This window comes from Sturnira hondurensis, unplaced genomic scaffold (assembly GCF_014824575.4).
Source record: "Sturnira hondurensis isolate 20B ecotype Veracruz unplaced genomic scaffold, ASM1482457v3 Scaffold0007865, whole genome shotgun sequence".
Taxonomy (NCBI): domain Eukaryota; kingdom Metazoa; phylum Chordata; class Mammalia; order Chiroptera; family Phyllostomidae; genus Sturnira; species Sturnira hondurensis.
Genome location: NW_028080496.1, coordinates 14,900,400 through 14,917,444, shown reverse-complemented (window position 1 = coordinate 14,917,444; position 17,045 = coordinate 14,900,400). Strand labels below are relative to the sequence as shown.

The window sequence follows — 17,045 nt, the reverse complement described above, 5'->3', positions numbered from 1 at the left end:
AACTCTCCTCACAGTTCACAATAAAGACCCTGTAAAGAGCCTCAGGAGATGGGGTGCAAAACCTGTAGTCTCTTTGTTCAATGGACTAACACCTGTCCAAACAGCACTTGGAGCAATATGTGACCATGTGTACACATCTTTTTTTTTTATTGACTTTTTTTTTTTGAGAGAGAGAGAGGAAGAAGGAGAAGGCAGAGGGGGGAAAATTGAGGTGTCGTCCCACTAATTGATGCGTTCATTGCTTCTTGTATGTGCCCTGACTGGGGATTGAACCCGCAATCTTGGGGTATCTGGAGGATTCTTTAACCAACTGTGCTACTGGCCAGGGCGATGTTTGGTCTTTTAATTAGAAACTTTTCCTCCATTTTCTAGCAGCCCTGGTCCCCCTTGCCACACTTAATCTGGGTGACAAGCTGCAGACCCTGCTGGCTGGTGACAGAAAAGTGCAGTCTGTTAAAACGTGGGGGAGAGAGGCACAATTTGGTAAAGTATGCATTTCTTCCAGAGAGGATTTATTGTACATGTAAATAGATTGCACAAACATATCAGACGTTTCTGCTTTTCTGAGAAGTACTGTTATTTGCATAAAGAAGAGGAAGAAAGTCAGCAGATGTCTTCGTCGTGTTAGAAGCGTTCGGTAGTTTGCTGTTGTTTGATTATGGAGTGGAGTTACAAAACAAAAAAACACAAATTTGGGATTGCTGTGAAGACCCTGTTTCCAGCAAAAGGCACAGGACAAGGTAGCTTGGGGCGGAGGGACAGCGACACATGCGACACATGCGCAGGGCTCCGTCAGGGGCGGGCTGGGCATGTGGGTGCGCACCAAAGAGTCAGTTCTGCATTTTCCTCCAGAAGCTCGGTGCCACCGAGTTTTGTAACCTTGGTGTGGAGCTGCCCTGGCAGTTTCTATTTAAAACAAGGTGCCTGGGCGGGGCTCCCTCCCCTGCCTTGGTTCTGACACTGGGTTCTGCTCCTGGCTGATGCCCCCAGAGGGGGGCTCTAGGCTGGGTCTGTGCTGGACCCTGTCCCCAGCTGCCTGTTGCTGCCCGGCCCTGTCTGCCGGAGCTGGGCTAGCTCCTGGCCCCCAGGTTGGTGACTTTGTGCCTGGGCCCTTTGGTCCTTCCTCGGGGCATCCAGGTGCTATTGCAGACACTGAGGCAGGTACTTGGATCAGGTCTTAAAGGAAAAGAAGAGAGAAAGAGAGAGGGAAACATCTATTTGTTGTCCACTTATTGATGGATTCACTGGTTGATTCTTGTGTGTGCCCTGACCTTTGGGATCAAACGCGCAACTTTGATGTATTAGGACAGTGCTCTAACCAACTGAGCTACATGACAAGGCCTCAGGGGTCAGCTTTTAATCTGTTGTAGGTTAGGTTAGCTTCCATGCCAACTCACACATCCCCCATCTCAACTCCCCATCTGGTTCCCAGCCCTTGAAAGCCTAATATTTATTAATGTGTGTATACTTAACATAGTTCTAATTTAACTTCTATTTTCATGGACAGCAATTTCTCTACTAGGAGTTTCCCTTGAGAAAAGTTACAGACTTTGTGAAACTGTGTGCCGAGTTCCTTTGTGGGTATGTGAGACCTATTGGATTTAGGATTTTTATTTATTTTTAGAGAGAAGGGAAGGGAGAAAGAGAGGGAGAGAAATATCAATGCATGGTTGCCTCTTGTGTGCCCTCCACTGGGGACCTGGCTCACACCACAGACATGTGCCCTGACTAGGAATCAAACTGGAGACCCTTTGATTTGTAGGCTGGCACTCCATCCACTGAGCCACACCAGCCAGGGCTTTTTTCTTATGCTTTAATCTCTTGGCACAACCTGTGTTCTGGGTAGAAAAATCAGTCTGCTGCTTCAATGTCTAAAAATTCTTCGCAGCTAAGTGTTCCTTTTTTCTTTCTTTTAACAAACTCTGTGCTTTATAGTTGATCTACAGTATTACATTAGTTTCAGGTGTACAACATGGTGATTTGACATTGATATCTCATACCATGTGATCGCCACATTAAGTATGGTCCCATCTGTCACCATGCAAAGTTGCCACACCATTATTGACTATAATCCCCTCCCCTCCCCTCCCCTCCCCTCCCCTCCCCTCCCCCAACCAGGAGTTTATTCTCTGTTTCTATGAGTCTCTTTTTGTTTTACTTCATTTGTTTGCTTTGATTTTTTTTAAAAAAATTTTATTTATTTATTTTAGAGAGAGGAGACATGAAGGAGAAAGAGTGGGAGAGAAACATCAATGTGTGGTTGCCTCTCATGGGTCCCCCCCACTGAGGACCTTGCCCACAACCCAGGCATGTGCCCTGACTGGGAATCCAACCGGTCATATTGCAGGGGTTACGGGGACCCTTTGGTTCACAGTCCGGCACTTAATCCACTGAGCCACTCCAGTCAGGGCCAGTCCTTTTTTTATAGCAGAGTAAATATTCCATTGTTTAAATGTACCTCAACTTTTTTATCCACTTAGCTGTTCATGGGCACTTGCATTGCTTCTGTATTTTGGCCATTATAAGTAATGCTGCACTGAACATAGGTGTGCATATGTGTTTTCAAATGAGTGTTTTGGGTTACTTTGGGTGAATACCGAGAAGTGGAATTGCTCAGCCATAACACAGCTGCATTTTTAGTTTTTTGAGGATCCTCTATACTGGTTCCAACAGTGGCTGCACCAGTCTGCATTCCCACCAACAGTGCACTAGGGTTCCCTTTTCTCCACATCCTCGCCAGCACTTGCTCTTGGTAGATTTATTGATGGTGGCCATTCTGACTGGTGTGAGGCGATACCTCATTGTGGTTTTAATTTGCATCTCTCTAACAAAGAGTGACATTGAACACGTTTTCATATGTTTATTGGCCATCTGTATGTCCCCTTTGGAGAAGTGTCTCCCATTTTTAAATAGAATTGTTTGTTTTTTCAGTATTAAGTTGTATGAGTTCTTTGTAAATTTTGGATGTTAATCCCTTATAGGAGGTATTTTTTGCAAATATATTCCATTCAGTGGGTTGTCTTTTTGTTTTGTTGATGGTTCTTTTGCCTTTTTTGAGAATGTTGAGTCATAGGGGACTCATTGTCCTTTAAACTGAACACTTTTTAAAAATATATTTTTATTTATCTTTAGAGAGGAAGGGAAGGAGAGAGGGAGAGAAATATCAATGTATGGCTGCCTCTTATGTGTACCCTGCCGGGAACTGGCCTGCGTCCCAGGCATGTGTCCTGACTGGGAATCCAACCCGACCCTTTGGTTCATAAGCCAGCACTCATTCCATAGCCAGGGCTAAACTAAACTCTTGGCAAACTGGAGACTTGCCTTTCTTCCCTCCCACCTGCCTCATGCTGCCCAGCAATGGAAAACCATCAGGCCATATTATTAAAAATAATACGAAGTCCTGTTATTAATGTTTCTTTGTGTGGAAGTGTGTCTGATGACCATTACGTTTTACAGAAATCATCTTGCCTTTTCCCTCGGACCCTCCCGGTAGCCCCACCGCTTGTCCCCACGCAGCCCGCCTGCCCTGGGCCGCTCTGTCTGGGGTTTGGGCTCTCACTGGCTGTCCCCTGCCCTCAGGCCAAGGCTGGCTTTCTAACAGCTGCTCTCGCCCTCTAAAAGTTACTTTGTTGATGGCTCCCTTCACTTCTGCCCTGGATCCGCGTGGACGAAGTGCGGGGCCCTGGCTTCAGTGGCCTTGTCCCTGCTCTGTGGCTGTGGGGCCTCTGAGCCTCACTCTGCTGATCCCTCAGTGACAGCTGAACCCTGAGGGCGGTGCGAGGATGACCTGGTGAGGTGTCAGTGGGAGTCTGAGGCTGAGGGAAGGTGGGGCCACCTGAGGGAGAGAGGAGGTCACAGCGGGCGGTGGAGGGGGGGCGGCTGGGGGGAGGGGCAGCATGCCAGGTGGGCTCTGCTCTTCTGGTGGGCTGCTAGGAGGCTTCTGGTCTGTGCTGGGAGCCCCGGTGGGCTCTGCTCTTCTGGTGGGCTGCTAGGAGGCTTCTGGTCTGTGCTGGGAGCCCCGCCTCCTGTGTTCCTGTGGCTGCGTGACACCTCACTTGTCCCCTGCTGTCTCCCATTGCTCACCTCTGTTAGCCACCTGAGGCGTGTGGAGTACCATTTTGGGCGCCAGCTGTGATCACTGACATGTCAGGTGCAAGAAGCGGGTAAAGGAAGGGCTGCCCCAGCTGGTCCTGCTTGGAAGCCGCACCAGCATTGTCTGGGCTGCTGGCCCTGTGCAGAGCGAGATTCGTGCACTTGGCGCCCTGGTCCATGTCAGAGAGGGAGAGGGGACTCTGCCTAAGGTGGCACACCAGCCAGATTTGTAAGACCTCACCTGCACAGAGTTGAATCTGGTGGGTTCTGGATGCAGGATGGGTATGTCTGCTTCCTGCTGAGTCGGAAGAGGCCCCTGCCCTGGCTGGTGTGGCTCAGTGGATTTGAGTGCCAGACTGCAAACCAAAGGTCGCCAGTTCCATTCCCAGTCAGGGCACTTGCCTGGGTTGCGGGCCAGATCCCCAGTAGGGGGTGCACTAGAGGCAGCCACACATTGATGTTTCTCTCCCTCTCTTTCTTCCTCTTTCCCCTGTCTAAAAATAAATAAATTCTTTATTTATTTAGAAAAAAGAAAAAAGAAGAGGACCTCTGTGCCTCCGTTGTCTCCAGATTGTTTCCCATCTTCCCATGCAGGAACTCTGTGCCTAATTAAACACTATCCCGGCCTGACCGGTGCAGCTCGGTGTGTTGGGCATCATCCAGAGAATTGAGTGGTTGTTGGTTTGATTCCCAGTCCCCAGTAGGGGGTGTGTAAGAGGCAACCAATAGATGATTCTCTTCCACATCGCTGCTTCTCTCCCTTTCTGTGTCCCTCCCTTCCCTTCACCTCTCTCTAAAAATAGATAAATCCAATCTTTAAATAAAAGTAAATACTCCCCATTCCCACGTCCCAATCCTGGCATCCATTATACTACTTTCTCTCTGCGCATTAACTACTCTGGGTACCTTATAAGCAGAATCATATGGTACAGTTGGCACTTCAACAAAGCAGGGGTTAGGGGTGCCGACTCCCCCAACACAGTTGCTAATTGAGTATAACTTATATCAGCCTCCCAAATAGAAGTGGACCTGTGCATCCAAACCTGTGTTCTTCAAGGGTCAGCTGTATGTGCCCTTTTGTGACCAGCTTGTATGTCACTCAGCATAATGTCCTCAGGGTTCCTCCACGCTGTAGCACGTGTCAGAATTCCCTTCCTTTTTAAGGCTGAATACTATTTAATTGTGTGTATATACCACGTAAGTATCTCTAATTTTATACAAAGAAAGATGTCCTTAAACACTGGTTTAAAATGAGTGTTTGACATCTTCCCTTGGATGTGACATCACAGTGTCATGAGCCTTTCTGAAACACTTCTGCACCCCGCTTCCCCCACGTGGGTGCTCTCCGCCTCTCCTGGGCGGAGAAGGGAGAGGGAGGAGGCTCTGGGTGTGAGGCCAGGGTCACGTGGGCCCGGGTCCTTGGCCCGACCTGTTTTCTCATTGGTCACTGGGGATTGGCGGGGACAGAGGCAGTGCATGAAACTCCCAGGCCATCCCTGACAGAGCCTGGGCTTGGGCCGTGGAAAAGGCTGAATGCAGGACTCAGGGCTGGAGCTGCAGGAGGCCCCTCATCTGCAGGAGGCGTATCCCCTGCAGCCTGCCCCCTGTGAGGCCGCCAGCCTCCAGGTGCCCCGAATGAGCGCTCCCGGGGCTCCCTATGCTGGCTCAGTGGGGGCCCAGTGCCCCACCTGCGCTCCGACTGCCCCGGCCTCCCCTTTCTTGAGCCGGTGGAACAGGAAGTTGTGCTGACAGAGGGAGGTCGGGAATGAAAGAAAAAGGGCTGCCTTCCTTTCGTTCAGAAATGCTGGGTACTTTGAAAACTCTCTGCTGCAGTTTTAATTAAATTAGAAACATGCCAACCGGATCTGCAGTTGTCAGAAGAGGTGTGTCGTTGTAAATGCAGGGCACGGCCACGTGGTCCCATTGGGTTCAGTTGCTGGGTTCCTGCGGGGTCACCCCAGGGACTGAGAATTGCCGCAGTCTCCTCCTATTCCTGTGATTTCTTGATTTTATTTATTTTAGCTTCCGAGATTGGGTGCGTTCAGGGTGGTATGGCCGTAGGCTGTTTTATTTATTTTAGACAGAGGGTAAGGGAGGGAGAGAGAGGGCGTGAAACATCAGTGTGTGGTTGCCTCCCGCGCCCCCTACTGGGCCCCTGGCCTGGTGCCCTGACTGGGAATCGAACCAGCAACCCTTTGGTTTAAAGGCAGACACTCAGTCCCCTGAGCCACCAGTTAGGGCTTCGCTTGTGATTTCCTTCTTCCTATTCTCTGTGCCTGCTTGGCGCTGCGTGAACCTCTCTGTTAGATGCAGCTGTGTTTAGCGTTATTCTGTGTCCCTGCTGTTACTGGGCGGTGTGCCTTAACTTCCTCGTTCAGCAGCCTAAGCTCACACAGCCACTGCAGCTTCCCTTTGACTTGGGTGGTGCATCCTGCACCCTTTTACTTCCAATCTAGCTGTCATTATATTTGAACTGTGTTTTTTGACGCTGTCATACACAGTCACATGCCACATAGCAGTGTTTCTGACAATGACAGACCATAGATATGACAGTGGTTCCATAACATCGGAATGGAGCAGAAAAGTTCCTGTCACCTTAGTGATGTTGGAACGTAGTACCACAATGCATCACGCAGGTGTTTCTGGGGACACTGGTGTCAACAGACCAGCTGTCCTGCCTGCCACATGCCCGAGGTGGGCTGTGTATCTAGGTTTGTGTAAGTGCCTCTGTGATGTTCGCACAACGATGAATTTGCACAGTGACCCTTCTCAGCATATCTACAAGCAGTACAGGACTGTAGTTGGCTCAGGGTTTGTTTGTTTTTTAACCTTTGGGACAATCTGTCTTTTCAGTAGGTGTTTAGACCATGGTATGTTTGCATTTACTTCTACAAATCATTTTATTACAGTGATCCTTCACCTATCGTGGGAGTTACATTCCAGAGACCCTTGCGATAGGTGAGAATCCACGAAGTAGTGGCGTTCTATTTATTTTATTATTTATATATATTTTAAGGCTTTATAAACCCTTCCCACACTCCTATAAGCCTTTCCCACACTCTTATTAACCTTCCCCATTCTCTTATAAGCACTTCATATGCTTTTAAACACTTTCTACACTTTTAAACCTATGTAATTTTAACAACATATAAAGTTCTATGTGGGTACTCACCAGTGAAGTGTACTTAAAGTATACTAACAATATGTTTGAATTAACATTTTTATATTTAAAAAAATTTTTAGGCAAAAATAATTAAAATAATAGATATTATATAAATACCTATATACCGCAAAATCCCACAATATAGCGAAAACTCCGCAATATAGAATTAGATATATGTATTTCTTTTAATATAGTTTATTGATTATACCATTACAGTTGTTCTATTCCCCCCTTCATTCCCCTCCACCGGCACACTCCCTCCCCCACCCTTCTCCCCCCTTAGTTTATAACCACGTGTCTCAACTTCTTTTCTTTTTTTTAATTTTATTTATTTATTTATCTTTAGAGGGGAAGGAGAGAGGGAGAGAGACATCAATGTATGGTTGCCTTTCGTGCGTCCCCTGCTGGGAGTTGGCCTGCAGGGAACTGGCCTGCAACCCAAGCATGTGCCCTGACTGGGAATCGAACTGCCTGGCTGGGAATCGAACTGCGATCCTCTGGTTCGCAGGCCTGTGCTCAATCCACTGAGCTACGCCAGCCAGGGCTCAACTTCTTTAGATTCTATATTTCCCCCACTATTCTCGCCCTCCCCCTATCTATTTTCTACCTACCATCTATGCTATTTTCTGTGCCTTCTCCCCCCTTTTCCTCCTCCCACCCCCCTGTTTCTAACCCTCCATGTGTTCTTCATTTCTATGGTTCCACTCCTGATCTAGCTGTCCTCTTGGTTTGCTTTTGTTTTAGGTGTGGTTGTTAATAACTGTGTGTTTGCTGTCCTTTCACTGTTCATATTTTTCATCTTCTTTTTCTTAGATAAGTCCCTTTAGCATTTCATATAATAAGGGCTTGGTGATGATGAACTCCTTGAACTTGACCTTATCTGAGAAGCACTTTATCTGTCCTTCCATTCTAAATGAAAGTTTTGCTGGATAAAGCAATCTTGGCTGTAGGTCTTTGGATTTCATGACTTGGAATACTTCTTTCCAGCCCCTTCTTGCCTGTAAGGTCTCTTTTGAGAAATCCGCTGACAGTCTGATGGGTACTCCTTTGTAGGTGACTGTCCCCTTATCCCTTGCTGCTTCTAGGATTCTCTCCTTCATTTTGGTCTTGGCTAATGTAATTATGATGTGCCTTGGTGTGTTCCTTCTTGGGTCCAACTTCTTTGGCACTCTCTGAGCTTCCTGGATTTCCTGGAAGTCTATTTCCTTTGCCAGACTGGGGAAGTTCTCCTTTATTATTTGTTCAAATAAGTTTTCCACTCGTGGCTGTTTCTTTCCCCCTTCTGGTACCCCTATAATCCGGATGTTGGAACGTTTAAAGATGTCCTGGAGGTTCCTAAGCCTCTCCTCATTTTTTTGAATTCTCATTTCTTCATTCCTTTCTGGTGGGATGTTTTGTTCTTCCTTCTGGTCCATTCCATTGATTTGAGTCCCCGTTTCCTTTCCATCACTATTGGTCTCCTGTGCATCTCCCTTCATTTCAATTAGTTTAGCCTTCATATGTTCCTCTAATTTGTGACTAGAATCTACCAGTTCTGCGAGCATCCTGATAAATAGTGCCTTGAACTGTGCTTCTGAGAGGCTGGCAATTTCTCAGTCGCTTAGAGTTATTGGCTGGCTCTGGGACTTTGAGTTCTTCTTGTGCCATCTTTTGGGCTGTTCGTGCCTGTTCCATAGCAGGATCAGAGCCCTAAAGTGTTCACTAGAACAGGGCAACTAAGTCGCTGGGTTGTGACGCTGTATGTGGGGGCGGGGTCAAAGAGGGACTGTGGCGTCCTGTCCGCCGCCTGCCGCCACGGCCCTCACCAGTGCCGCAGTTGCTGCCATCACTGGGCCCACGCGTTTCGTTCCACTGTACGCAAGTGTGCCACCGCCGTCAGCCCTCGCCCCCTGGGGCCTGCGTGGTCCGTCTCACTGTGCGCGAATATGCGCCTGCGGTCTGTCCCGCACGCCAGCTGGTTCCCGTCTGCCTGTGCGCCTGGGTCGGGGACCCTGTCCTGCCCGACCCTGCTCGCTGCTGGCTCCGCCCCTCTTACTGTCCCCGTTGAACGGTTAGATGTAGTCGGACTTCCGTATAATTCAATTTTATGTCCTTTGGTTGTGCCTTTGTTTCTCCAAACCTTTGTTGTATTCAAACTTGCTTGTGGGAGAAGGCACAGTATTTCCACCTATGCCTCCATCTTGGTGGAAGTTCTAGATATATGTATTTTAAAAACCCATGATATAGTGAAGCTGCAATAAGTGAACTGCAATATAGCAAGGGACGACTGTATTTGATTCCCATTCGATGCCCTGTATCCTTGGCTTATACACAATATAATTGTATTTTTCAGTTCTGGAAGCTTGTGTGCCAGGGTACCAGCATGGTCAGTTTCTGGTGAGGGCCTTTGATATTGTGATTTTGTGTGTGTGTGTGTGTATGTGTGTGTTTATACATCTTAATATATATTAAGAAATATATATTTGGCCCTGGCTGGGTAGCTCAGTTGGTTAGAATGTTATCCTGGATATGTCGAGGTTGCAGGTTCAGTCCCCAGTCAGGGCGCATACAAGAAGCAACCAATGAATACATTAACAAGTGGAACAACAAATCGATGTTTCTCTCTCAAACCAATCAATAAAAAATGAATTGTTTGTGCCCTGGCTGGTGTAGCTCAGTGGATTGAGCACGGGCCTGCGAACTAGATGATCGCGGTTCAATTCCCAGTCAGGGCACATGCCTGGATTGCAGGCCAGTTCCCGGCAGGGGCCAGTTCCAGCAGGGGATGCACGAGAGGCAACCGTACATTGATGTTTCTCTTCCTCTCTCCTTCCCTTCCTCTCTAAAGATAAATAAATAAAATATTTAAAAAGAAAATATTTAAAAGATCTGGGTTGTGTTAGAGAGCTCCTATAACCTTTGGAATTTCCTAAGTGATAAGAGCAATAAAGGTGTCAATATTCTCACACCACACAGGTTATGTTAATGAAGTGACCTAGAGGCTGGTTGCTAGGAGACCGAACCATATGATAAGAGGTTTTCAACTTTCAGTCCTACCCCCTGACCTTGGGAAGGGGAGGGAGCTGAAAGTGAATCCTTTGCCAGTGCCCAGCGCTGCCAAAGCAAGAAGCCTCCATAAACCCAAAAGGCAGGCTCACTTGGGAGTTGCCAGGATGGTGAGCGTGTGGGTGTTGGGAAGCGAGCAGCACCCGGTGGCCATGGAGACTGCGCCCTTCCCCCAGACCCGCTGTGCTCCGATTCCAGCCTGCTGTTGCTGAGTTATATCTTGTATAATAACCTGATAATCTGTTAGTGAAACTGGAAGAGACCGGCATTTCTGCTGCCTGTCATGTACCAAACCCAATAAGCAGAGACAGGGATTGAATCTTCATGGGCATACCCTAACAGACCGTCTTAAATTCCACTTTAAAATGGCCCTTTTTATAAGGAGAACAGAGTGTAGGTAAGGGGTTTGGAATTCAGGGAAAAGTTAATTGGATTAAGAAAGCTATTGAGCGCAGGCCTGCGATCCAGAGGATCGCCTCTGGATCGAGGTTCGGTTCCCAGTCAGGGCACATGCCTGGGTTGCAGGCTGGTTCCCTGCAGGCCAACTCCCAGCAGGGGACGCACCAAAGACAACCATACATTGATGTTTCTCTCCCTCTCTCCTTTCCCCTCTAAAGATAAATAAAGAAATAAAATCTTTAAAAAAAAAAGAAAGCTGCAGGATTATCGCCCTGGGCGGTCAGTAGTTATCTCGCTCTGGAGCACCAGGATCTGCTGGCATCTTGGATTGCTGGCAGTCTTCCCCGGGCACAAAGGTGGAACTGCTTATCCTACCCTGGAGTCAGGGTGGGTCACACCTTCAGTTCCTGGAATGATAACTTTTACGTGCATCGATTCCTAAGCTTATTAGCTATTACTGAAACAACAGTTTTCCAACGCTTTGAGTCCTCTATCATTAGTAAAATGTTAAATAAGTAAAATGTTTCTCTTCAGTTCTACCAGCCTCTCTAGCAAATTAATTGAACCCAAGGAGGGTGTCATGGGAACCTCTGATTTATTGCCCGTCAGTCAGAAGTACAAGTAACAACCTGTCGCTTGCATCTGGTCCCTGAAATGAGGGTGGAGGGAGTCTTGTGGGACTGAGCCCTGAACCTGTGAGATCTGACGCTCTCTGCAGGTAGATAGTGTTAGAATTGAGTAAATTGTAGGACAGCCAGCTGGTGTCTTAGAATGTCTTGGTGGGGAGGGGAAAACCCCAACTTTGGAATCGGTGACACAATCGGAGAGCCCTTTTCTGGGTTGTAGACACCAAGTTCTGAGTGTGTCTTCACATGGCGGCAAGAGGAGCCTCATTTTCTTATTGCTGTTCCCTTTTCCTACCTTCTTGTAGGTTATTGGAACACTTTTAGTATTTCATTTTAATTTTTTTCTACATGATCTTATAAGTCACATTTTAAAAAGATTTATTTATTTATTTAGAGAGGGGGAAGGAGAAAGAGAGGGGAGGAATCATCAATATGTGGTTGCCTCTTGAGCGCCCCCTAATGGAGAACCTGGCCCACAACCCAGGCACGTGCCCTGAGTGGGAATCGAACTGGCGACCCTTTGGTTCAAGGACCAGTGCTCAGTACACTGAGCCACACCAGCCAGGGCTAAATGGCTTTTATAGGTTTCTTTTTTTTTCTTTTGTGGTTGCTCTAGGGCAGGGGTGTCAAACTCATTTTAACCAGGGGCTACATAAGCCTTCAAAGGGTGGAATGTAATTTCAACTCCTTAACTGTGAAGGAGTAGTTACATTTATACACTCCTAAAATTATTTCGGCAAGATCTCAGCAACAGGGGTGAGATTGGGGTGAGATTGGGCAGAGCTGTTTTTTGGCTTTCTGAAAAATCATGCAAAAGGTGAGCTCCTGGAGGAGTGAACCCAGGATGAGCTGCTGAGGCCCGCTGCTCCCCTGGTTGCAAGTCTCACAGAGACTTTTCAAGTTTAGGAGAAAGAAAGCTAAGACAGATGCCTGAGGTAGAAGTGGGGGGAAGGCACGGGTGTGCTCAGGGGACACTGGGACCTTTGTCCTCAGGGTTTTTATCCGTTTTCTAAAGGCTGGGATTTTAGGGGAGGTCTCTGGGGAGGAGCTCCAGAGAAGTTTCACCAGCTTTGCAGCTGCAGTTTTTATTTTGCTGATTCATCAGAATGAGCCCCTCCTAGGGTCTGGGTTACTCTTTGGTCAACTTCACCTTAAAGAATGTCACCGAAGAGGGACAGGTACTGAGCCCTGTCTGCCCCCAGCATGGTCTGCAGTGTGTGAACCGTTTGCCCCTCTGTCCTTGGTTTGGGAAGATAAGACCTCGCAGTTCATCAGCCGGCCACGAATGGCTCAGCCTTGTTTAGTAATGCTCTCTCTGTCCCTCCTTCCATTTGCCAAGGAGCTTTTTAAGGTTTTTCAAATTTCCACTTAGGCTTTTATATAGATATCTTCTTTGGCTCACTTTCAATTTTTCCTTTCAGCTTGGGAGTTTAGCGTTGTTTGAAGGTCTTATCTAGTTGCTTTAAAGTCTGGTGCGTAATTGTCACATATGAGCTATGCTCATCTTACCTGCTGTTCTTTCCCTGCCAGAGTCGCGACGCGTCCTGGCTGTTTGCGTGCTGACGAGCCTGGCTGGCAGCTGGCTATCTGGAATATCATGATATGAGCCCCTGGGTGTTGTTTAAATCTCAGAGAATGCTGATTTGTAATTTTAGCGGCCAACTGCCCAGTTTTGTGTACACTGTGGTTCTCACCTGTCCCTGTGGGCTGTGACGGTGTCGATTCTGTTCTCGGTGCCTCTGAGGTGCCAGCGGGTTGTCCTGTGCTTGCCGCCCATTGCCCTCTGGGACCTGGCTGTGGCCATACGGATTGGGGACTGAGGGGACCTGGTCCATGCGTGTGTGGCCTGGGGGTGGGCCCTGCATTTGTGGGCTTGCTCCTCCGAGCTTCTTTCTCTACACTGCGCCTGGGCTTTCTGGTGTCCTGGGTCCCCTTTTTGCTTCTCTGGCCAGCAACCTGGGGGCTTGGGGAGCCCAAGCGGCAGTGAACCTCCGAATCTGCTGCTTCCCCGAGGCCCCAAGCTAGGATGAGTGGCTGGGGTGCATGGCGGGTGACTCTTCCATTTAGAGTTCGTGTCTGGCTGTAGCTGCACTTTGCTTCTCGGAACAAATGTAGTGGCCCACGGTGGGTGGGGACTGCCTCACATTTCCCATCTGGAGTCAGCTGTTGGGCGAGTCTCATCTGGGGTTAGCGCTACTCCCTGCATCCTGTCCCTGGTCGGAGCAGCATTCAGCAGGAGGCAGGCTGGAGTGTGCCAGGTCCCTTCCCCTGGAGCTGGCACACGTGCCTGCAGGCTTAGTAGCCCCTGCAGGCTTCTGGACTCCGTATAACCCTGCTCCAGGGAACGGCCAGGGGGCCAGGGGGCGTCTGCACGCGGGAAACCCTGTTGCGGCCTCCAAGGCTGTGCTGGTCTCCGTGGGCAGATGTGGTGTCGAAGGGTGTTCCCTCTTCCGGCCATGGGAGGGGGTGTCAGGCCCTCCCAGAGAGCTCTCGAGGGACAGTGGCCCCAAGAAGGGAAGGGTGGCAGGAAGTGAAACCATGAGAGGTGGCCCCTGTGCCTTCATTGTGACAACTTGAGGCCAGCAGAGCTGCAAGGAGACTCCCTTGCTGGCAAGCCCCGGGAGACACGCCAGAACCTGGGGGCCAGGACCCCAACCCAGTCCCTCACGCTCTCAGAAGAGGGCGGTCTAGTGGTGGCCCCGCTCCCCACACCCTGGAAGGACTGTCAGGGTGCCCCGCCCCCCACCTGCGCCTAGCACAGGAGGCTCTGTATTTGGTTCTAGGCCAGGATGGCGGCCCAGGTGACCCTGGAGGACGCGCTGTCCAATGTGGACCTGCTGGAGGAGCTGCCTCTGCCCGACCAGCAGCCCTGCATCGAGCCCCCACCGTCCTCGCTGCTCTACCAGGTGGGTGCTGGGTGGGTGCTGGGTGATGGCGGGGCTGGGCGTCCGCGGGGTGGACCTCCGCCTGATGCTCTTTCTCTTCCTTTCAGCCCAATTTCAACACTAACTTCGAAGACAGAAATGCATTTGTCACTGGGATCGCCAGATACATCGAACAAGCGACTGTCCATTCTAGCATGGTAATTCTGTCCGCGTGCGTTTGTTTTCGTCTGGGGAACGGCCCATCCAAATGGCAAATGTACCGTCTTCTGGCATCATCCTGATAGGGTACCCACCCGGGAAAAAGAAGAGTGAATAAAATGCCTTTTTTTTTAAGCTTTTTGGTTTTCTTATGGTAAAACAGTACACACTCTTTCTGCAAATTGCACGTCTGTGGCCCAAAGAACACCTTCGTCCGCATTCTCAGGAAGCTGTTTTCGCCCCCTGTCATACGTATGTGTACGCATGCACGCTACTTGCATAAATGAAGGGCGTTGTTATAATTACATATTTTCATGATTTCATGAATAGTTTGCAAATGTCCACAGTTTAACAGTTTTTGCATGTTTCCGTACTTTCCCTTGTTTCTCATAAAAATGCTGTCACGAACAAATTTCTAAGTACATAGTTACTGCATTTGGCTAAATTTATAGGAGTAAAGTTATTGGGTCAAAGGTTGTGAGCAGTGTGAAGTGTCTCAAAAATGTTATCAAATTGTAGTTGACATTCTCAAGAATATCTGTGCCATTTTTACTATTTTTTTGCAAAGGAGACAATGAAAGGAGTAGACACTAAGCAGTTTTTAAGAATGGTGGCTCTCTTATGGACGCCCTTCCAGGATGCCCAGTGTCACAGGAACACTGCTTAGCTTTTCCTCCCTGCGCTGGGGACCGCAGAGCTGCGCCAGGCTTCTTCCCGAGCAGAATGGTCTCTGTAGCCTGGTGGGGCAAGTGGTGACAGCGTGCATCTGAGCCGCACCACCTGGCCCCTGCCCGGTGTCCCCAACTTCAGGCCTGCCTTGCCCTCGGGTTATTTGGGGCTGAGTGGAGCTCAGATGTGGCAGCTGTGGCGAATGTCTGTGTTGGTCCTGCGCAGAGGTGCCTGGATGTTGCTGACACAGCTCTCCAGCCTGCAGTTAGGCCTGGGGGTATTTCGGGTGGTCATCAAGGCCACACGCCTGCATCACAGAATCACCAGCTTCTGAACAGCTGTCTCTTACTCAGTACTGGTGCTTGTCTCTGAAAGGGAGGCAGGATAGTTCATGCCTCTATATTCTAGCAGTTTGTTATCTCCTTTGTTAGGATTGTTCCCCTGCTTGCCTTAAATTTGCCCTGTGTACCCCCTTGCAGAATGAGATGCTGGAGGAGGGCCAAGAATATGCTGTCATGCTCTACACCTGGAGGAGCTGCTCTCGGGCCATCCCGCAGGTACTTAGCTGTTCTGTCCCTTCCCACCCAGCCAGACCACGCCCCTATGTCACCAGCCCCACCCAGCCTAGCCACACCACATCCCACGCCACCAGCCCAGCCAGACCCAGGCCCTTATCTCTCCAGCCCACCCAGCCAGGCCACGCCCTTACCCCACTGATAGTTCCCCCCAGCCAGGCCACACTCCACACCATCCCCTGAAGCTACCCCTCAGCAATCAGGGAGCCCAGCTCTAAGGGCGACCTCTCTCACTTCCAGCTTGGTTGAAGCCTCTTTACGTGTTTGTGTATTCCTAGGTGAAATGTAACGAGCAGCCTAATAGAGTGGAAATTTATGAGAAAACTGTGGAGGTCCTGGAACCTGAGGTCACCAAACTGATGAATTTCATGTACTTCCAGGTAAATGACAGAGAAATAATCCTAGGGGGTTAATCCTAGGCGGAGGCGGAGGATGCTGCCACTGTGTCCCTGTTACTGTGAACTCAGTGCATCAAGTGCATGTAAATTAAAGCAGACGCACAGCTTCTGAGTCAAAGAGAACTGAGCCTTTGACAGTTTAAAGTTTGGTGGGCCCTCTGAGAATGAACACTTCGGTTGAGCTTCACTTCCCTCCTTCAGAGTGAATTTGTATTTCCTGCATGAACTCTGCCTTCTCAGTTCCTCGCATGTTTGTTTGTCTTTCTGCCAGTGTGCACTTTCGATCCATTGGGCGTTTCAGGTGTTTTTTTCCTCAACCACACCCTGACCCCTCGCTCGGGTGGTCCTCACCCTAGTCTTGGCTCCTTCTGCCCCTTGGTTAGGTACAGTGGCTGCAGGGAAGGGGCTTGCTGGCTTTGAAAGGTGTGCTTTGGAAATGTGTGACTTTTAAAAAAATATTTTATTTATTTATTTTTAGAGAGGGGAGGGGAAGAAGAGTGGGAGAGAAACATCAGTGCGTGGTTGCCCCCCATGTGTCCCCCACTGGGGTCCCGGCCTGCAACCCAGGCATGGGCCTTGACCGGGAACTGAACCGGCGACCTCCTGCCTTACAGATCTGTGCTCAATCCACTGAGCCACACCAGTCAGGGTTATGTGACTCTTTTTTTATTATATATTCCCTTAGCAACTGCAGAAGATAAAACTTAGGAGATGACTTTTTGTTTTACCTTAAAAGTTGTCATGCCCTGGCTGGGTGGCCCAGTTGGTTGGAGCATCATCCCATATACCCAAAGTTTGCAGGTTCCAGTGGGGTCCGGGCACATTCCTAGGTTGTGGGTTCAATCTGTGGTCAGGGCACAGAGGAGGCAACCAGTTGATGTTTCTCCTCTCTCTCTCTCTCTTTCTCTATTCTTTCTCCCTGTCCCCACCCCCAGCCCCTACTTCCTCTCTCCTTAATCAATAAATAGCCCTGGCTTGTGTAGCTCACTGGATTG

The 17,045-nt window shown here is 49.1% G+C and overlaps 1 protein-coding gene across 2 annotated transcripts in view; it reads left to right on the top strand.

The window, feature by feature from the left end:
- CYFIP1 (cytoplasmic FMR1 interacting protein 1) overlaps positions 1-17,045 on the top strand; it is an 89,464-nt gene that overhangs the window by 12,841 nt on the left and 59,578 nt on the right. For both annotated transcript variants that reach the window (XM_037053820.1, XM_037053821.1), the window contains exons 2-5: positions 14,109-14,231; positions 14,318-14,407; positions 15,557-15,634; positions 15,931-16,032. In XM_037053820.1, the coding sequence (XP_036909715.1) occupies positions 14,115-14,231; positions 14,318-14,407; positions 15,557-15,634; positions 15,931-16,032 (387 nt within the window). In that variant the 5' untranslated portion in view covers positions 14,109-14,114. The remainder of the gene's footprint in view (positions 1-14,108; positions 14,232-14,317; positions 14,408-15,556; positions 15,635-15,930; positions 16,033-17,045) is intronic.